General features: G+C 41.9%; 1 protein-coding gene across 3 annotated transcripts; it reads right to left on the reverse strand.

Moving 5' to 3' along the window:
• Positions 1-1,316: 1,316 nt before the first annotated feature.
• On the reverse strand, positions 1,317-19,706 carry LOC308705390 (cholesterol 24-hydroxylase-like). 3 transcript variants are annotated; one of them, XM_081390379.1, is made up of 15 exons: positions 19,386-19,706; positions 19,171-19,248; positions 18,550-18,631; positions 18,369-18,442; positions 16,020-16,106; positions 15,802-15,940; positions 15,590-15,703; positions 15,342-15,498; positions 14,424-14,495; positions 14,277-14,349; positions 14,102-14,186; positions 10,360-10,470; positions 2,586-2,674; positions 2,418-2,484; positions 1,317-2,333 (listed from the first exon to the last, which is right to left on the reverse strand). In XM_081390379.1, the coding sequence occupies exons 1-15, from the start codon at positions 19,517-19,519 to the stop codon at positions 2,193-2,195; spliced, it is 1,503 nt and encodes a 500-aa protein (XP_081246505.1). In that variant the 5' UTR covers positions 19,520-19,706; the 3' UTR covers positions 1,317-2,192. The 3 variants fall into 3 exon arrangements, with proteins under 3 accessions (XP_081246505.1, XP_081246507.1, XP_081246506.1); XM_081390381.1 differs by lacking the exons at positions 19,171-19,248; positions 19,386-19,706 and adding an exon at positions 18,859-18,916; XM_081390380.1 differs by lacking the exons at positions 18,369-18,442; positions 18,550-18,631 and having other exon boundaries at positions 19,386-19,700.
• Positions 19,707-22,899: the final 3,193 nt, after the last annotated feature.

Raw genomic sequence — 22,899 nt, forward strand, 5'->3', positions numbered from 1 at the left:
GACGAGCTTGACCATTGGTCAGGAGAGCCAGGAGAGGGCGTGAGGAACGGGTGGTCAGGAACCTGCGGCTGGTGACTGGGCGTGTTGTCCATGGGGTTGGAAAAACTATGTTGAGAAGGCGGAGTCAGAAACTGCGTGCTAGAAATGGGAGGAGCCATGCGCTGGCTCTCCTGTGGTAGGATGGTCTGGATGGGGGCGTGTCCTGAGCCAGACTGAAGATCCAGCCCACTCAGGTCACCTAGGAAGTGATGAGAGAGGATGTGGCCAGAGGAGGCGTTGTTTTGATGCTGCATGGGCGCCATATTCTGGTGGGCGTGGTTGGGGATCATGTGCGACGCTGCGCCGAGGTGGCTAGTTTGCATTGTTGGATAGCCCATATGTGACATAGTGGTGGCAGGGTGCATTGTGGGTATCAGCTGTGTGAAACCTGCCTGCTGTTGTTGCTGTTGCACCCTTTGCAGCCAATCGCACGCCCCTGTTTGAGCTCCATTGTTAGCCACTGGCAGATGGGATAAGCGTGGAGGGGCGGAGTCAAGCGGCTTCCCTAAACTCTGAAGAGCTCCGCCCATGTGAGAATCAGCCAATCCTTGGAGTTGATTCAAAGTGATGGGTGGGGACTGTTGAAAGGGTGACGTCATCATAGGTGGGGAGGAGACGTCCGACAGGTAACCGTGGGGCGACTCCAGCGAATCGACAGGCGAGAGGACGCCCACTTCCATAATCCCTCCGTTTTTGCCCTCTCCATTCTTTTTCTTTTTCATTCTCATGTCTTTTCCGCTGTCCTTCCCTCCTCCCACGCCTTTACCCGCCGGTTTCCTCGCCTTCTTGGCCGTGTTGTTGTTGCCCGGGCTGGGTTTGGTGCCCAGATATGTGTTGGGTGGGTATGTGAACTGCTTCTACGGGGCCATAATGTAAGATACAAGGTAAAGGAGCCTTTTATACATTGTCGTGTTTCTTTAGAAATAAACAGTGGACAAAATGAGTCTTTAAACGCCTCAGATGAAGTTATTCGCTGTCCAAGTGAATGGGAGTCAATGAATGCTAACAGCAGGTGATGGTTTGTTAGCAAATGGCGGCCCCCAGGGGTGGTACACTTCTTGGGCGCTGGATTACCCCCTGTTTTTTTCCTCCTGACTGCCACAGCTGGCTCTATAGCTCAGGGTCACAAGTTTGATCCTCACTGGGGCCTGGAAAGGCGATGCTTTTTCTTACAACACGTTCATAATACATGATTGTCGTACTTTAAGAACAAGTGTTACAGTTTCACATAATACAAATAAGAAATACTGTTCTTCAAAAGAAAAAGGACCCCACGTAAATCAGATTTTATATTTTTTATTCACTGTGTTTAATCTGTTTGGCAAAGTGGTAGGAAAATATATTATGTAAAGAGACCTTTTTAAAATCTGATAAACAAAATGTTTTAAGATTTTGCTTATAATATAATTTTTAATGAAAAAAGTATTAAATGAGCAAAACAAGCATTTTCACCAGTGGTTTCATAAGTTCCTATTGTGTTTATAAAATGTTCATATTTATATAATCAGTGCTGGGTCGATTATTTACAAATTGTAGTCTGTTACAAATTACATGACAAAAATGTATTACATCGAGAAAAATATATAGCATTACACATTTTAGGTAATGTAATCAAACTACTTTTTGAAACTTTTAGATTACTTTTGACCCAACTCATTTATCACATTGATTTGAATATGATAATCTTGTACCATATTGATATAAAAATACAAACAGAAAGTTTGTTATTAACAAAATGAAGTGCATTAAACATTACATTACATCAGGGTTTCCCAAAATTAGGTTTCTGAAGGAAAAATTAAAGCATTCAAAATAAAACACTAAAAAGACTGAAATACCGCATTTACCTGCAAGTCATGTGGCCATAATTAAATTTGATCAGAGAACCGAGAACATGCAAATCTGTTTTGGAATCTGATTACATAATACAGATTGGATGTAATCAGTTGCTACCCAGCACTGTATATTATCCACATAATGTATTACGAGATGATATAAAACCAAGTCAATTAAAAGTGCAGATAAAGTATCATAGATGAATAGCCTGTTACAAATTCTGTGCTTAGGTTAATGTTTGAATAATACAAGACCATGTTTGCCAAGTAGACACAAGTACACAAGAGTTGACACAAAACAAGTGCCATAAACATGTCCTATGAGCAAGGTTTAATGTTGCAGATCACTCCACTAATGGGCCGTAGAGTTCCAGTGTCTTTAATGCTGAAAGACTGTCCAGGAACCAGACTGAACTCAAATCTCTGAAGCAGTTTGGCAAGCACAACTTTAGCCTCCATCTGAATGTAGAAATACGCTAAGTTGTTATGATCACAGCAAATTTCGCACTTGGAAAACAAATTGCGCAAATGTGTGTTTGTTACCTGTGAGAAGACCTGCCCTAGACAGGTTCGTGGACCAAGTGAAAATGGGTAGTAGCAGTAATAAGGCCTTTCAGACAAGAACACAATTTGATATCAGCAGATTTCATACTATAATGTTTATAACATCCTCATAAAACTTATTTACAGCTTGTCCACATAATGACTTACTTGGGTGCATTCACATCAAATCTCTCAGGATCATACTTCAACGGATCTTTGAAAAACTTTTCCAGTCTTTGAGAGACATAAGAACTAAACTGTATGGAAAAAGGTCAAAATGGTTCAAAATAGTCATGTATTCAAATACAATTAAACAAGTAAAATTGATGATGCCATTGTTTGAATTTATTGGAATTCTTAAAATAGAATTAAGTCATAATTTACTCACCCTGGTGTTGTTCTAATGCATTATGCTGTTCTTTCTTTTTCAGACCACAAAAGGAGAAATTTAAGAAAAAAAGTCCTGCTCTGCATCATCCACATAATGGCAGTGAAAGCGACCAGCATCAAGCTTTTTAAAAAAAGACGCGAAAATATTACAGAATGATCCCATGCGACGTATCGTATATCCCACGTGAAGGGTTTATTATAGGTTTTGGTAAAAATCCAACCAAAATTTAATGTATTATTTAAAGAAAATCCTGACCTCTGTGCACGACTGCATGTTCATGAGACACTATTAGCTCCACAGTTCACTCTGACTCGCCCAGAAAAAGCACACAAGTTGTGAGAAATCAAGATGGATAAAAATGCAGTATGAAATACAACGCCTAGAAATCTCAATAAAAGTATCAGTGTACTTTCTACACTGAGTTGATGACAGTCAGAAGGACAGTTGACAGATGAGAACGTGATAACTTCTTGTTGCGACGAACATAACGGAAATATTCACCTCAGAGAAGAAGGTACATGGATTGTATTTCATTTCGCATTTTTCCTAGTCTTGATTTCTTACAACTTGGGCCCTATCTTGCACCCAGCGCAACTGACTTTGTACAATGACGCATGTATCATTCCTATTTTGGACCCGACGCACAGCGGACTTTTCCCTCGACAGACGCACGCCGGTAAATTAGGGAATGAACTTGCGCTCCCGGTGTCACAGTGTCTGGTTTGTGTTTCCCCGGGTGTCCACTAGAGGTCTCCTTCCCTTCCTGTCACCATTCACTCTGGAACCGCATTCCCCATAATCCTTTGTCTGTTCTCATCACTCGTGATTGCACTCAGCTGTTCCCCATCACATTGTTAGTGTCTGTGTATAAATACCCTGTCTGTTTCAGTTCATGTCACGGAGTCATTGTTGAATATCACGCTACACATTGGAGGTCTGTTTCAAGTCTGTTCTTGTTTTGTTTCTTGTTTATTTTGTGTATTTGTTATCAGACTGATTAAAATGGTTTTCGACCTTTGCATGGATGACTACGATTCTGATTACTTTAATTCTGACCTTTGCATGGATGGCAATGAACTGGATTGCCCTGACTATAACATTGCTAAATTTGGATCCACCCACTTCTCTGTATTGTCCCGTGACACCCGGGGGCGGTTCAGCGAAAAGAGGCGTGTTCCAGCGCAAACATTCCCTGGTGCTATTTTGCAGTTCCAGAAAACATTTCCGCCACAGACCAGGAAAAACCTAGTCTAAAGTCTGTGGCGCGTTTTCAGTGGCGTGTTCAGATGCTATTTTAAGGGCGCATGCTTGGCCATAATATAGCGTGTGCACAACGCGCATACACTTTGCTTCTCTCCTCTACACATACACAAGCAGTTGCAATTTTTGCAAACCATACATAATTACAAGGAAAAATATTCCACATGAGGGAAATCATTGTGGTGTCCATGAATATGTGAAAAAATAAGCATAAATCTAGCTTAAACATTTACCAAAATTATTATATGCCTGTTTAACCTAAGCTTATTTGGGTGGGTTTCTCCAGAGACAATTTATATAAGAGACAAGCCACTTCCTCAATCCTCAATACAACTAAATAAGAAAAACCCGTAACGGCAAAGATGGCGGTTGTATGCACATGTCCCGCCCCTCCCGCTGGAAAGCCAATCATCTGCTTTTAAAAGTCAAGCCAGGAAACATTTAAGCCCATCGTCTGGTTCCACTGACGCATGCGCACAGTTGAGGTTTTGCGACAGCGGAGAGAGAGAGAGCCCCGGTCGTGCGCGCGCACTCTCTCTCTCTCTCCTCGGAGCCAGGCGAAAGTGTAAACAAGACTTCACCATCTCCAAATTAAGTGCTTTCTTGCTTTCTCTCCCGCACGCATATTAATCAAAATAAAACGACATTATGGTAAAAGGTCGGAAGACCAAAGTTTCATGTGGAGCATTCGGAGATTTTTTTTTTTCCTGAATTACCGCTGGGTGTGAATTGGGCTAAAATACGTTGCCTTATCTTCTCCGAAATGCGTTCCGCACATTCAGCTGACATAAAATTACTCTCTAAATAAACGAAAAAACCTATCCAGTGATGTAATGTTTTCTGTGTTAACACTAACCTTGTGGGATGTCCATGTCCTAACTGCTGGGATAAACACACAACCGTATGACACGTCCAATTCGCGAACTAATGACTCTTTTGAACCGATTCATGTTAATGAATAGTTAAAACAACTGATCTATATAATACATTGTTATTACTGATAAAGTGCAAACCTGCTTATATTTAAAGGGGTCATATAATGGTACATGCACTTTTACAAGTTGATTGCACTGAAATGTCTGTTGGCAGTGCCTGTGCACAACCATCCTATCATGATAAAAATCCATCCAGTGGTTTTGTTTTAATCTCCTTATGTTTGACCCTCTCTGAAATCAAGCCGTTCGATATTGTGACGTCATAATATCCAACGCCCCTCCCGTGATTGTGATTGACAGCCGTGTTTCAACACAAGCGAGAGCGAGCTGTGACAGCTGTCGTCATAGTAGTCCGCCATTGTTGATATGCTGGAGCAGAATGGCGTCTAAGCGATTGTGGTGTTCAGTTCTTAGATGTAATAAGGAACACAGCAGTCATTTTACTGTTCCGAAATCCGACCCGCTGAAGACGCAGTGGCTGAGTTTTGTTTTTGAAGGAAATATTCCCAACGATCAATCTAAATGCCATTATGTTTGCGCTAATCATTTCTCACCAGACTGCTTTTTAAACGAGTGTCAGTATAAAGCTGGGTTTGCTAAGAGGCTGCTACTGAAAAACGAATCTGTACCAACTATTCGTGTGCCAGCTGCAATTCCAGAAGAAGTAAGTATAACGATTTATTAACATGTATATTAATCTTTGCAAATCGCTTGCACTTTATGATGAATGTGGCTAATGTTTACACTCATTACTGCACCGTAGGGTACATTACGGCATGTTTTCTATGTAACGACGTTCTCAAAACAACTCATAATCCTATACTGTATAATAATGAACAACGCGTTATGGTTAATGTGTTAACGTTATAAAAACTGTGTACAACAAATTATTAGGTATCTTTCAACTACTGCTAGAAACAGTCAACACAGAGATAACGTTACGCAATACGCATCATTGAGAAGCCTAACATTTACAAAAATAGTTTTTCAGCATCAATCTGTCAACGAACTAACCTATACATAAGTAAAGCTAAACACGTAACGTTTGTATCTCACTATTCTACCGTGCCAGTACATACAAAAATAGATCAAAATGACATTACGTTAACCAACCATTCAGAAACATCCTGTCCGATGTTTCCTGTAATGGTCGAACTTCTTCGGGGCCGTCATCTTGTTCAGAGTCCGAATCAGGTTCAAATTGGTATGGTTGCAAAGACGTATCCCCAGAAACTCCCGTTGCCATTATTGTTCCAAAATATTACCTCAACTGTTGTCAAGGCAACGGTCCACGTGCGTTGTTTCAGAACGGCCCACAGAACAGAGGGGCGGGGTGAGCAAAGCTCATTATCATTTAAAGACACATGCACTGAAATGGTGTGCTGGAAACAGAGCTGTTTTTGACCAGGTAAAATGAGTGTTTTCTTACAATACTAATGAGAATTTTTAATTAAAGTATATTACAAACTTTTAATTTAGACCCAAAAGAAACATATTAGCTTGTACAAAAATGGCATTATATGACCCCTTTAAATAATGGAGAACAATATTGACATTGATTATTGCACAACACCAGCATTATGGATAGAGACGTAAATTAAATTGGTGTCGTGAACCCTTGCACATGCGTAGTAAAGTATAACCTGTGGGGAAAAAGGCGTTTTAAAACTTATTTTGGGGCAAAGTCATCAAAGTTTTTCAGCGATTTTTATCATATTTTACTGCTGTTTCGATACATGCAGTTTTTATGTCCCGGTGACCAGTGAAAGTGCAGTTCTGACTCTCTGCCCATTCATTTAGATAGGAGCCTGGTCTTGTTAGTCCGAAAGAGCTGCCTGGAGGCGTTGCCAAAATGGCGGCCGAGTGGCACGACTTGCCTAAAAGGACTTTGGTTTCTCCCATCCCCATACAATGTCACTTCTCTGTCTTTTACGGCCCTGACGAGAACGTCGGTCTCCTCGGCTATTAACCGCTCCTGGCGTGCCCCTGGCAAATCTTCCGTTATACAGTAATAGCAATCCGCCATGGAACTGCTCTTAAAGGGAATGTGAGATGACGCTCTGATTGGTTTATTACATGTTACACCCAAACCACACCTATGAAGTCACACTTCAGACCTACCCATTTTAGATTTGCGTCGGGCTCAAGAGTTATTTTATTCCGCCAGTATAATAGCAACAGCGCCCGAGGTCCGCCCACAAAGTTACTTGCGTTTCGCGTTTGATACTTGCGTTTCAGAGCATTAAAATAGGGCCCCTTGTGTGCTGTTTCTGGGCATGCTGGGGTAAGACCAATGGCAGGATGTTTGGAATTTACGACACATGCCGCATGGGATCATTCTGTGATACTTCTGCATCTTTTAAAAAAACTTGATGCTAGTCGCTATTCAATGCCATTTTATTGATGAACGTGAGCTAGACTTTTTTTTTTACAAATTCTCCTTTTGTGGTCCAAAAGAAAAACAAGGGCATATGGCATTAGAACAACAAATGTGTGAGTACATGAAGGTGAACTAACCCTTTTAAGACCCCCTGTGGTCAAAATCAAACTTTTAATGTTGTTTATATGTCGTGGGCATGTGGTGTTTTTAATATGATTTAAGACAAACCATGTGAAAATTCATAAGTCAGCACCATTGCTGATCCTAGGAGCTATGTTGTCTGGGGCTATATGCCCCTGGTAGGGTCAGGTCCTAGGTGACGGGTCAGACTAAGAGCGGTTTATAAACCCTTTATGATACTAAAAACGAGGACTGTGATGTTGCCCGGCATGGCGCAGCCGGGGCCCCACCCTGGAGCCAGGCCCGGGGTTGGGGCTCGTATGTGAGCGCGTGGTGTCTGGGCCTCCCTCCATTGGGCCTGGCCGGGCTCAGCCTGAAGGAGCGACGTGGGGCCGCCCTCTCGTGGGTTCACCACCTGCAGGAGGGACCGTAAGGGTCCGGTGCAAAGTGGATCCCTCGATGATCGACTTTGTGGTCGTTTCATCCAACCTCTGGCCATAGGCTATGTCTTGGACACTCGGGTTGAAGAGAGGGGTGGAGCTGTCAACTGATCACTACCTGGTGGTGAGTTGGATCCGATGGCAAGGGAGGAAGCTGGACAGACTCGGCAGAACCAAACGTACTGGGAGGGTCTGTTGAGAACGTTTGGCCGAGTCCCCTGTCAGAGAGATCTTCAACTTCCACCTCAGGCGAAGCTTCGACCGGATCCTGAGGGAGTTCTCCACCTCCATTGTCGACATGGACGCTCGGAGCTGTGGCCGTAAGGTCTTAGGTGCCTGTTGAGGCAGCAATCCCCGAACCCGGTGGTGGACACCTGAAGTAAGGAATACCGTCAAGCTGAAGAAGGAGTCCTATCAGGCCTGGCTGGCTTGTGGTACTCCTGAGGCAGCTGACGGGTACCGGAAGGCCAAGCAGACTGCACCCCGGGTGGTTGTGGAGGCAAAAAAATCGGGCCTGGGATGAGTTCGGTGAGGCCATGGATAAGGACTACCGGTTGGCCTCGAAGAGATTCTGGCAAACCGACCGGCGCCTCAGGAATGGGAAGCAGTGCCCTACCAACACTGTTTACAGTGGAGGTGGGCAGCTGTTGACCTAAACTAGGGATGTCGTTGGACGGTGGAAGGAATACTTTGAGGAACTCGTCAATCCCACCGACATGTCTTCCAATGAGGAAGCAGAGGCTGAGGGCTCGGAGGTGGACACGTCCATCACCTAAGCTGAAGTCACCAATGTGGTCAAGAAGCTCCTCGGTGGCAAGGCACCGGGGGTGGATGAGATCCGCCCTGAGTACCTCAAGTCTCTGGATGTTGTGGGGCTGCCTGGCTGACAAGCCTCTGCAACATCGCGTGGCAGTCAGGGACACTACCTTTGGGCTGGCAGACCGGGGTGGTGGTCTCTCTTTTTAAGAAGGGGGGCCGGAGGGTGTGTTCCAACTACAGGGGATCACACTTCTCAGCCTCCCTGGGAAAGTCTATGCCAGGGTACTGGAGAGGAGAATATGGCCGACAGTAGAACCTCAGATTCAGGAGGACCAGTGCGGTTTTCGTCACGGTCGTGGAACACTGTACCAGCTCTTTACCCACTCCAGGGTGCTGGAGGGTTCATGGGAGTTTGCCCAACCAATCCAACATGTGCTTTGTGGATTTAGAGAAGGCATTCGACGTGTCCCTTGCAGCATCCTGTGGAGGGTGCTCTGGGAGTTTGGAGTCCAGGGCCCTTTGCTAAGGGCTGTCCGGCCTGTACGACCGGAGCAGGAGCTTGGTTCGCATTGCCGGCAGCAAGTCACACTTGTTCCTGGTGCATGTTGGACTCTGGTAGGGCTGCCCTTTGTCACAGATTCTGGTCATAATTTTTATGGACAGAACTTCTAGGCACAGCCAGGGGTCAGAGGGTGTCAGGTTTGGGGACCACGCGATTTCGTCTCTGTTTTTTGCGGATAATTTTGTGGTGTTGGCCTCATCAAACCAGGACCTTCAACATTCACTGGGACGGTTTGAAGCCGAGTGTGAAGCAGCTGGGATAAGAATCAGCACCTCCAAATCCGAGGCCATGGTTCTCAGTCGGAAAAGGGTGGCTTGCCCACTTCAGGTTGGTGGAGAGTTCCTGCCTCAAGTGGAGGAGTTCAAGTGTGGGAAGGATGGAACGGGAGATTGACAGACGGATCGGTGCAGCTTCTGCAGTAATGCAGTCGATGCACCGGTCTGTCGTGGTGAAGAAAGAGGTGAGCTGCAAGGCGAAGCTCTTGATTTACTGGTCAATCTACGTTCCTACTCTCACCTATGGTCATGAGCTGTGGGTCTTGACCGAAAGGACAAGATCCCGGATACAGGCGGCCGAAATGAGCTTTCTCCACAGGGTGGCTGGGCGATCCCTTAGAGATAGGATGAGGAGCTCGGAAGACGTCTGGCCTGGGAACGCCTCAGTGTCCCCCCGGAAGAGCTGTAGGAAGTGTCTGGGGAGAGGGAAGTCTGGGCATCTCTGCTTAGACTGCTGCCCCCACGACCCGGCCCCCGATAAGCGGAAGAAGATGATGATGATAGAACTGCGTATACTAAATGAGTCAAGGGTGTAGAGTTACATTCAAGCTATTATAAGGCATGAAGACATTTTTTCAAGGAATTTGAATACAAATTTACATTTGTAATTTTGGTGATCAAAGATGAGTTTTAAGGGATACAATTATTGACTACAGGGGGACTTTAACTAAATATAATATTTCCAAACAATGTTGAAGATTTCTTTCTATCGCCATTCAAGTAGACAGGAGCTGTCCTTGTGTATCTAGAAATAGCTTCCACAGCCAGGTACCACACTGGCCACAGAGTGAAGCATTACTGGGAATCTGGCAATACTCACAGCAATAGAACAGCCGCCTGGGACTTTCAGCCCATCTATAACCATGTCCTCATGCAACCAGCGATTGGTTCCTGGAGCAGTGGGGTACAGTCGCAGTGCTTCCTTCAAGACCTAATACATTGAGTCAACAATACAAAGACCATTCAGAGAAATGGATACAGAACCATTTGTGTTAGTAGCATAAAATACCATCTCTGAAGACCAGGGGTGTCCAATCCTGTTCTTGGAGATCTACCTACCAGCAGAGTTCATTATCTAACCGTGATCCAGTACACCTGTCTGTAATTAACAAGTGCTCCTGAAGATCTCAATTAGCTGGTTCTGTTGTGTTGGATCAGGGTTAGAGCTTTGCAGGAACTTTGCAGGAGGACAGATCTCCAGGAACGATCCGGGTTACTTGACTGTAACCCTGTTCCCTGAAAAACCAGAACATGATGCTGCGCTGCTTAGCGCATTGGGAACGTCTTTAATCGTGACCAGCAGAGAATATTGTGTAAAACACGTCAATAGAATTGACCCGGAAGAAATATAGCTTCGGTCGATGACGTCATTGGCGCGCACCCGCGACATGAGGCTATAAATAGATGTGCCACATATTTTGTCTGAAGAGCAGTCCCGGGACATCTTCAGTACGGCAATGCAGCGCAGCATCTCATTCCACTTTTTCAGGGAACAGGGTTACAGTCAAGTAACCTGGATCGTTCCCTTTCAAAAGCTACAATCTATGCTGCGCTGCTTAGTGCATTGGGAACGAGAATACCCACGCCACCGTGCTTGAAGGTGTCTAGACCCCTTACGGTTGTGTAGGTAAACCCTGAGAATGGTGGGGCATGTGCCTGTTGATCATTTTTCCTGCAGGAAGTCCAGAACTGAAGCAATCTGGCAGTTGACCAGATCTGCATTATGTACAACACACCACCTTTCAAATACACCCCATTTGCTGTCATAACTCTTTCTAGTGGAGGAAGCCCTAGCACTTAGAATGGTCTCAATAACGTCAGGCGAAAGCCCAGTGTCTCTCAATTGGTACCCATCATTGGCCAAACATGAAAGTTCCACAGGTCGGGCCTGGGATGGAATATCGCGCCCTCCACTTGAGACAGAAGGTCCCTCCCTCTCCGGAATCGCCCATGGCGAGCCGTCGAGGAGAGATATTATCTCAGAGAACCATAATCTGTTTGGCCAACACAGCGCTATCAGTAAGAGGCAAGACCCTTGTTGTCGACCTCTGGCTAGAACTCCTGGGAGCAGAGAAACAGGAGGAAACGCATATAGGCGCATTTTGGGCCAGACCAAGGGGGGCTGGGTGACTCAGAGAGAAGTAGAGGGGACATTGTGCTGTCTGATGGGAGGCAAAGAGATCCACCTCCGCTTCGTAAAATCTGTTCCAAATCTGTTTCACTACTTCTGGGTGGAGTTTCCATTCCCCCATAGGTAGTTTTTGTCTAGACAGTAAATCCGCTCCCACATTCAGATGTCCTGGAATGTACACTGCCCTGAGTGACAGGAACTTGTCCAGGGCCCAGAGAAAAATCTGCCTCGCTATTCTGTTCAGATTGCGTGAGCGCAGACCTCCCTGATGATTTATGTAAGAGACTGCCGGTGTGTTGTTCACCCGCACTAGAAGATGACAGCCCCTCAACTGAGGGAGAAAGTATTTCAGGGCCAGAAATACAGCCATTAGCTCGAGGCAGTTGATGTGCTGATGATGAGCTGATGACCCTCCCATTCCCCTTGAGCTGGACGACCACTTAAGACCGCACCCCAGCCCACCAGGGAGGCGTCTGTCGTAAACAGTTTGCGATGACAAGGTGTCCCTAGGGTGGGACCCAAGGCGAGGAACCGGTGTCTGAGCCACAGCGATAGTGTACGAAGCCCGCGGCGCGTCACTTTTAATTGCCTTTGAGGATTGGCCCTTGGATGAAATCCCCTGACTTTTAGCCACAACTAAAATGGTCTCAAGTGCAACAGCCCCAGAAGAATCACCCTGGATGCTGAAGCCATGAAACCTAGCATTTTTTGGTTTAGCATTCTGGGAAGGAGAAAGAACGCTTTTCTTGGCGTTGAGTCTCAACACTAGAGAAACTAGATGAGCTAACATGATGTCTCAGTCTTGAAGCGCCATCTCTTGCGATTGTGCTAGTATTAACCAATCGTCGATGTAATTCAAAATGCGAATGCTTTGGAGTCGTAATGGAGCCAGTGCTGCATCCATGTAGTTTATGTCTGTGCGGGTGACAAGGCTAGACCAAATGGAAGAACCTGAAATTGGTACGCTTCGCCCCTGAAAGTGAAAATCGAAAAAGAGTTGTGGCAATATTTCTATGTGAAAATATACATCCTTCAGATCGACCGTGACGAACCAATCGTGATGTTGAATTTGCGACACGACTGTCTTGACAGTAATCTGCTGTAATAGCCCAACTCTCTCTCTGGAAGAGGAACATGTTCTATGGCCTCTTTTCTCAGAAGAGTTTGTAGCTCTTGTAGTTTTTGTACGCGCCCTGTCCCTTCTACCCCCACCAGACTAGGCGCCAGACCATCAGGACTTCCTCTTTCTAATAATAATAGCCCTGAGGTCTGGCTTGGGTGGTTGCTGAGCACAACGAGCCTGTCCCCAATCTTTACCCACAAGAGCCAAAGTTGTTCTGCACGGCTTTGAGGGGAGGGTAGGTCTCTTTATCGTAGATGCCGACCCAGGCGAGAGATAGCTTGCGAGCGTCTCTTCAACCTGTGGCATCTCCGTATACCCCCGCGACTTAGACATCTCATCATGGAGGTCCTCGAAGAAGGGGAGAGACTGATGTCTCTGGTCTCTCCCCCCTGCCACCGGACAGAAACCTATCCTCTAGCTTACTATGTTTGGGGGTCTCTTGTTCGCGTGGCCAGTCAAGCTGCAACCTGGCCACCGCACGAGTAACCACCTCGAGCAATTCTTCGACAGATTTACTTTCGCAAAAGGAACGCTCAGAGGTAGGCTGCTCGAAGTCCGCAGACCCAAGAGATTTATCGTCATCCCCCTCGTGAACTGAAGAAGCACCGGAGCGCGCTTCGGGATCAACGAGAGGGGACGTCTGGATCTGGTGATACAGCAAGCGATAGGGAAGGATCCGTCTCTTGCTCATCATTCAGATCCATGCGGGAGCCCCACGATCGATGGTAATGTGGGTGTGGTTTGGAAATTATTCAGGCGAGCATGCAGCATCTTAACAGTAAATAGTTCACAATGCTCGCACTCGCCATTCTCCAAAACCAAAGCCGCATGCTCCTCCCCCAAACAAACAAAACAGTAATTGTGTGTATCCAAGTCTGAAATATGATGAGAACATGGAGGGACACAAGGCTTACTCTTTTGTTGACATATTTTTTACTTGTATAAACACTTTTATAGACGTTCAGAGAAAATTATAATTTCTGCACACTGCCAGTTGGAAACTAACTCCTCACAAAGATCTGTAGTCAGATATAAAGAGAGAGAGAGAGTTTGACGCACACATGCACAGAATGGCCTCTGAAGACAAAAGACCTGACGATGCACCTGTGGCTCATCCATTTATAGCCTTGTGTCGCGGGTGTGTGCCGATGACGTCATCGACTGAGGCTATATTACCTCCGGGTCAATTCTATTGATGTTACACACAATATTCACAGCTGGTCACGATTAAAGACGTTCCCAATGCGCTGATCAGCAATTGTAGCTTTTGAAAGGGAACAGGATTGGGCATCCCAGCTGTAGACCAACCTGAGACAAGTAAGTGAATTTTCCAAGGTCTTCATATGAAATGTCTCTCTTTGTCCCAAGAACTTCATCCACTTCTGCTTTAGCCCTGGGAATGAAAAGAAATTCAAACTAGAGCATTGTAATAAAAGTCAATGTGGAATAGGTCCATATTTCCAAGAACTTTTTTATTGTTTACCGTTTATATATCTCAGGATGTCTCCCTAATTCCATGATTGCAAACGAGAGTTGATTTGCTGTTGTCTCTTGCCCTGCAAAAGAATCAAGCACTGTTTGTATTGGCAGGGGTTTTTATGAGCAAAAATCAAACAAAGCTGTAACTCACCAGCAATGAAGAAAGTCACGAAATTGTCCAACATCCGCTCATCATCTTTAGCGTTAGTAACATTTTCCTCCTCTGCAGCAAAAATGGAAAGTGTTAAATAGTCAAGTAACTCTACCAGTGTTGTGTTGAATATGTTATTATTAAGGCTATTAACTGATTCAAATTTGGAATGAAGTTAATTACATGATATGCTGATTAACCACTTTAATTCCGTGATATACTTCAGACAAAATCGAAGATTTGTGTATACTGCTGTATGATATTCATTTTAATTTATTTGACTTTTTAATTTGTATGTGCAGAATTTTTGTATGTGCAGTATTTTATTAGTTTGATAGTAGAATGTTTGAAAGTTTAGTATGCTAATTGTTATTTATCTGTATATTTTTGTTGAAACAAAAATCCCGCACTGAAAATGGCCCCCACTGTTGATCTATGTAAACATTTTAGATGGACATCGTTAAGTTGCATCTTGCACCATGAAAGCTACGTTTTTAAAACAACGTTTCAAGTTAGAGGACATGCAGTTTAACTTTTTTTTTTTCTTTTTAAATGTGTCCTTTCTGTGATCTTTGGTTAATTTCTATTTGAACTTGAACTGCTCCAATGGCAAATTATTTTCCAATTTTTACAGATTTAGTAGGTTTAAAATTTACAAATACAGTTTAACTTTTTAAAATGTGTCTGGTTCCTGTATTCTATTCCTTTAGGTTGCATTTTTCACTTTTTGGCGTTGTATTTGAACTTTTTATTTTTTATTGTTCAAATGTTAAATTACTTATCAAATTTTCACACTTGTTAAAGTTTAACTGTGGTATGGTCATTAAATAAGTAATTACAATTAATAAATATGCAGCCCATTTAAAAGTTACCTGTGCAACAAATGGAAGAAGGAAAATACACTTGAGACCCACATACCTGCCGTTTTGAGGATTTGTGTGAGAATGTCTTGGGGTACATCTTCTCCATTTTCTACTGTTGTCTTCCTGTTTTGTATCCATTTTTGTCCTGTTTCACGCAGGAGTTCAGTTGCATCTTTAATTTGCTGTATAATCTTCCAATTCTTGGGAAAAAGCTGAGGTCCCACATTTAAAAAATAAAAACAGATTATATTACATTAACCATACAATTTTATTGTGACATAAGCAACTTGGTTAGATTCTTACTCTGAAAAATGGGTCTCTGATATCCAACACCATGCCTTTTAAACACAGCTCTACTGCATTCTGGAAGGGGCTGTCAGTTTGCTTTAAGAAATTCAAATCAACACCGAAAGCCACCTGTGAATGAAAACATGACTACTAAGTATTGATCAACAGCTGATTTGACTTTCCTTGTATTAGGCTTTCCCTCGGATTAGCAGAAAGCGAAGCGAAACCTTGCAAATGACATCGAGTGTGACACAGTTGACCAGGTCGTGCATGACGGCAGGTGTTTTTGTCTCAGCCATTTCCTCCAGCTTTTCCATTAGGCGCTCCGACATCTCGTTAAAAGTGCCCATCGAGCCTCGTAAGTATCTGACGAATGAGACCACATCAGCTGAGGTGCATCTGTATCACATTTCAGTATACAAGAGATTGTCTGTATTTGACTCACGAGCTGCTAAAGGCAGGATCCATGATGCGACGCTGCCTGTACCAGGTGTCATGGTCCGTAGCCGTAATTAGCCCGTTCCCCAGGAACCTGAGAAGATTGAGTCATGTGACTTATTCAACTGTAAAGTCACCACTGGCAAAGCAAATCCCATAAAATATTCAAATTTGAATATGAATTAAGCCACAGTCACACTATAAAATTTATTCAATACATATTTTTTAAAACATACATTCAACATATAACAAATAATAATAAATACAAAATGTAAAAATAGTCTACAGTCTACTCCACCTCCCCTCAAAATTGCAAATCTGCAGCTTTAAAGTGTGAGTTCTTTGAATACCTTTGGAATAAGCCAAAGGTATTACTGAGCATATACTTTTTCCTCAAATATAATACACTTATGGTATATGGCTTGTATGTTTCGAAGACACTCGTAATGAATTTGTAACTGTAACCACGTATAAAGCACACTTTAATATCACTAATCATGCATGTAATTAGTCCCTACACAGGCATATACTTAAAGTATACTAAGAATACTTGAAGTTGTTCCAATTTAGCACACAAAAGTACACTAAAAAGTTATGCTTTACTACAATTTAATTACAACTAAAATATACTTAATACAAAATGAGTTGTTCCGAAATAGCACATTCAAGTTAATTAATCATTAACACACTTAAAATATACTGAATTAGTCTGGCTGCACGTATACTTCATTTTTTTTTTTCACCAGGGAAAGCATATAGCCGACAGTGTTAGCCAAAAGTGATGTTTGGCCGAGGAAAATTCTTCACACTTTGTTCAAAAATTTCTACAAATTGTTAAAGATTTTGTAAACATATTGCGGAGTGGTGCAATGAAACATGCCAAATTGTGCAGCCATAATATTGTCCAAGCTGTCATACAAAGAAATGATGAACACATGCAATAACAAGAAAAACAACAATATATGAATAAATGAATATAGCATTTTGTTCTTCCCTCATATTTAGATGGTTTTATCAAACTTTTATTGTCATTAAAAACAAACACCCCCTCCGGACATCACTTTTTGCCACTACTGTAGATGATATTAAAGCTATCGGACTAAAGATTTTGATTTCATGGGGCCTCTACCATAAAAACTTCTGGATGATAGTAGTAATGTGCCTTAGTGTAGCACACTGCTATTACAGTTTTTCTCAGTCGCTTTGGTGCATTTCTCACATCACTATTTACATTTGCACAACAGTTAGTTCAACCTCCACAACATTTAGTCATTTGTGCACATCATAGTAGCAGTTTCTCATTCCTCCCAACAAATTGCAAATGCTTTTGGACATGCATCAATTGCTTTCATACAACTCTCTGCTGTTTTATAACATTATCATTTGCTTATGTCATGTCAGTCAAAATTAACTATACTTGTGAATGCTGAATAGTCATTCCATATAAAACTAATAGTCCTCATTTCATTGCTTGAGTCATTACATACAAAAATGTTGAACTAGTTGTCAAAATCTGTCATTTAAAAAAAAAAAAAAATCCTGAAAAAGTCTCCTTAATTGAACAATTTGCAATTGAGCAAGAGATGATATTCGCTGTGATGTAGATTAAATTATGTGACCAGACAGAGAGGAACGTCTGGATGTGCATGAATGATTACAGTCCTATGTATGTTGTATGTTCAGTTCCAATACAGTATATTGGCCTACTGCAATATTGTGTACAGTTGTGCACAGCTCTACCCAAAGGGAGTTTATGTTTGTTGTAAATAAGGGTGTATTTTTTTCTTTTGCACAATGCTGTGAACAAATTAGAATTGCAAAGAGCATATGCAGTAAAAATGTGAAACATACATATATTCAGTGTCTTGTACTCAGTTACCTCATAAATACAGTAATGTGTAACTTTACTGTATTTTTCAAATGGCTGTGCAAATAGTATTTAGTGCTGTATTGAGCATTTTCAGGTAGTGTCACCAAGATCTGACTTTTTTGCATTGGAAAACATTTACAGAGTAAACTGTCGTAATGAAAACATGACTAAGCCATTTGACTATCTTGTTCATAAACAATGGTGTCAGGACTTTTTATTTTGTTGACACTGACACTTTTATTGACATGAATACTTGCTTTTGAGGAATGGGCTATCCATTTTGAGCAAGTGACACGCTTTTGCAGGTCATCAACTAGGTTTTGCAGTTTGTACTAATTGTTTTGAGAACTGCATTAACTGTTGTGCAAATGTAAATAGTGTTATGAGAAATGCACCAAAGCGACTGAGAAAAACTGTAATGTAGAGATATTGACACTAGACTTCACCTAGCAATGCTATGACATATCCAGAAAAAATGAAACATACCTTTTTCCAAACAAGTTAAAGAGGCGTTTGTAGACAAAAGGATCTTTGATATACTTAGGTGACATCATGATTGTCTACAATAACAGGGCAGAGATTTTTTATTTTATTATTAGATTTTGTGGCTTCTGATACAATTTTTTATTTTCTTTTTTAATAAAGAAATAAAATATATAATATTTACCTTTGTAGCCTCAGGACAATAAACCATGATCATGACAGAATGAAAACTGTACATCTTGTAGACAGGGCCATATTTCTCTGCCCTTAAAAACAAGAACATGGTCACATTGGCGAGAACGCTTTACCAAATTTCCCCTAGAAGATTAATAAACACTATATCCATATATCTATTTATTTAGCTGAAGTGAGGAAATAGCTGCTATTCAGTGAAACAACTGTGTTTTTATTATAGTTTAGTAAATGTATATTGATGAAGTGGGAAGCATAAAACTGTAGGCTATTATTTTCCAGCAGTTTCTCAGAAGCTTACATGCTAGAAGATGGCTTAATATTTCTCTATATATCAATAACGTTCAGAAGTGTTCTTCTGAAAAAATATATTGAATTACATTAAATCATTTGACTTTTTAGAGTACAAATATTAAATCACACACACACACACACACACACACACACACAGAGAGAGAGAGAGAGAGAGAGAGAGAGAGATATGCAATGTCACTACCAATGTGATATTACGTAACAATTGGCACGTTTTGTAGATGCAAGGTCAAAACAACAAGATATTACTCTGGCAAAAATTTGCAAATAATCTGTGTTTATACAAGAGTTTTGTTCTTACCACTGAAGAAAAAGGTCGTGCACAAGACTTTTCGATTGCATTGCTCTTCTTAAAGATAGTACATGCCCCAGCAGAAAACTGTCAGAACATCAGTTTTCATGTTAATTCATATCAGCTTTGATCATATACTGAAAAAATACTGACTTACTGCAATACCGTTATATAGTTGTATCAAACACATTTATATAGAGAACACATTCATAAAGTTTTCTTACTTATCTCTTGGAGGTCCAGGTATATGATCATATTTCTGATGAACATGTCTTACATACAGACAATATGCAATAAATGCACTGAAAACAGCAGCGAGCAGGTAAAACATCACAAAGGAGACCCATTCTGAGATCATGATGGCTCAGTAACGTTACAGTAGCTCAGTGTATAATGTGCGTCTGCCTTTCTTATACTGTCTATGGCGTCTGTCTATGGGCGTCTGCCTTGGCTACCTACAAATGATTTAATTTCCGGGTCTCTGGAACTTGTTCTGAACGGTTGTTGATCATAGAGGGCAGTACTAGCCTTCTTCCAATGGGGTCATTAATGAACTTTCTGACCCCTTTTCAGTTGGTAAACATGGTGACGTTTTTTTTTAGGGCGGAGCTTAGATGATGGCAGAATGATCCTCTGGCCGCTTCACTAACATTAGTTTGCCAGTTTTGTTAGCTTGTTTTTTAACAATGACTGGGGAAAATCCGATTTTATCTTAATGTGCAAGGTCACTCATTGTCCAGGACCGCGATTGTTATTTGCAAAAGGTAATTTTAACGGACATCCCAGATTGGCTGACCCGGCATACACGCTCATTAAATGGATGGATGATCTATTCTATAGCTAACTGTTAAAGAGCAACTTGCAGGTAAAAAAAAAATCTAAATGAATATATAACCGTGTATGAAAATACCATATGAAAAGATAATGCAGGATTTAAAATGTTTTAAAACGACATAATGACACCAATTTAGTAGATAAAGTGAGCGTTTCTTTGACTGCTCGTACAAGCCGCTTTTTTTTCAACATCGCGTCATTTTACGTCACACGAGGGAGACGTGTGCTGTGCTCTGCCGCAGCTCAGTGCAGAGTAGGTTGGTATTCAGTAAGAGCGGTCGTGAGACAGTGTGTTTTCAGTAGTTTTTGTATTTCAATTTATCATCGTCATGGTAAATGTATGTGTTTGTGGAGCTTGCAAAAACTCCAGCCTGTCAGGACATCGAGTCCACCGGTTTCCTAACAGGAAAAAGGACGGTGCTATCTTTTGTGCCTGGGTGCGGGTTGTGCAGGTGAAGAGACGGGATTTCTCTTCCGCGTCGGCTTCGGAAAACGCGGTCGTGTGTAGCGTTCACTTCAGATCGGATGATTATCGTCCCGGCGATATGAAGGAGTTCAACATGGGATACCGAAGTAAGAACCGGGTGAGACTCAGAGCTGGTGCGGTTCCTTCAGTGTACGCATCTTCGGGTTCTCCCGCTGGATGTAGGCGCGAGCACAACATCAACTGGCAAACGCAATGTAAGCGGAACGAAACTGAGCTAACAGTTACTCGTTATTGTGTTTGTGTGGACCGTTTATCAGTTTGGACCAGTGCAGCGCGAGCCTGATCAAGCAACACTAGCCTAACTGCGAGGTAAATAAAGAGTTCGCCACTGAAGTAATAACATCGCTGCGAGATCTAGTGAGAAATATTCACATTTCTCCGTTATTAACGAATCAAACAGCGCTGACGTGAAAACCAGGAATAAACATTGTGCAATGAATGAACGAACTATCCAGTGTCCACAGATCAGCAACATTCACCATGGCTTTACTGTAGTAACACTAACTGCAACCATGGAAGTTTGGCATTTTCCACTAAGGCCCAGTATGCATCCATCTCCCTGCAACACTGACTTTCCTCAGCTGTAAACATTGCCTCGCATTTCCCACACAAGCACCTATGGAACAAAAAATGTATCATGAATAAATATCTCTCTGTCTCTCCATGAGAAACTGCCAAGTTATATCACGTAACGTTAGTCTGGGCGGATATTAATGAGCATGACAAACGCCTGATCAAAGCTTAGTTTCTGTTATTGTAAGTTCCAATATGTTCTGTCTAACATTAATCCTGGCCTGTCCCTGCTCTCTTGGCAGCCTAGCAGGCTCATAATTGTATGGCTGTGGTCCGTAAACAATTTCCTCAGCGTCCGAAATGTCATTGCAATCCATATTTCCCTGTTGTGTGAATCGACCGCTCTCCCTCGTGCTACGTCACGACTCTCGCCCGTCACGCCCATTTTCAGATGCGGAAGTAAAATTTTCTCACAAAAACGACTCCAGAAGCCACTGTAGCATATTTATATTTTTTTTTTAAAGAAAATCTAGTTCCTACATTATTTTTCTATACATTGACTTGTTGGGTATTCTAACCTGCAAGTTGCTCTTTAAGTGTAATCTAAATGGTCACAAGACTTGTGTGGTAGCCTACGATGCCTAGCCAGCGCCAAGGCCAGACAGAAGACGACAATGTAAAGAGTGACATTACGGTGCAATTTTAATGATGTGAATATTTTCTAGAAATAAAAATTCCAGATAGGCCTACAGCATTTTTAACTTTGTATTTCATTACACTTACCAGGTTCTTCAAAAAGTCTAGTCAAAATCAATGTATGTATACAATCATAGATGATTCACAAATAATCACAATAATTTAAAAAACATTATGCGATAAAATTTCAAATTAGAGCCTGTACTGTACTCCGTCGATTCTTGCACCCAACAACACAAAAAAGTCTTCTCACGTTGCTAGGAAACCGTTGCTTAGTGTTGCTGTTGTCGCTTCCTTTTATCCATCATTTTCATAGAGGTCGCAAAGACTCGCGATGAGTTCAAAACGGCAAAAAAAAAAAAAAAAAAAAAAAAAAAAAAAACTCTATTCATTGCACAATGATGAATAACACTGCCTATTTCTCGAGTTGAATAATTAACAAGTTTTGTTGGAAATTGAAAATATTCACTAACTGTTACTCGCACAAACGTGCGCTTTTATGTCTTTTATTTTCACAGATAATCAAAGCACTTCAAATTAAAATAAAGATGGTGATTGATTGTTAATGCTGAATTTGGATTTTCATGTATTAACAGCCAGTATATCTGCTTGAATCATGCAGCGTTGTAGCCTACATGATGTTTACCATATATAATTCGGTAACACTTTACAATTGTTAGATGATAAATTTTGTAGACAAACTTTAAGTTGTCTTGAAAAAGCCTAACAAGAAAGTTTGAAGTAGTTTTAAAAGCTTGAAGTTTGACGTAGCCTACACACAAAAAAAAAAACTATTTGAAATATGTAAACAATAAAGTACAATACTAGTAGCCTACAGTGCAGCAGATTAATGGCATATTTCAAGAGAATCGTTGAAAAGCAAATTGGTATAAAAGCATGAAATTTGGCACAGATACTCTCTAAGGGCCACTTTTTGGGAAAAAGGCGTTGGCCACCCAAAAATTCAAAATGGCGGCCATTTTTTCAAGATGGCCACTATTTCTGTCAAATGCTCATTATGTCAATTGTTCAAACAGTGATCATGTAGGCATAACATTTTGTGAAAATACTCTCTTCAGAATGTTTTTTTGGAAAACGGTGCTTGTCCCTCAAAAATTCAAGATGGCTACCATTTTTCAAGATGGCCGCCATTTCTCTTGAATCCTTACATCTTTTTTTCAAATGGTGATGCTATCATGAAATTTGGT

Source organism: Scardinius erythrophthalmus, assembly GCF_964197995.2.
Source record: "Scardinius erythrophthalmus genome assembly, chromosome: 17".
Classification (NCBI taxonomy): domain Eukaryota; kingdom Metazoa; phylum Chordata; class Actinopteri; order Cypriniformes; family Leuciscidae; genus Scardinius; species Scardinius erythrophthalmus.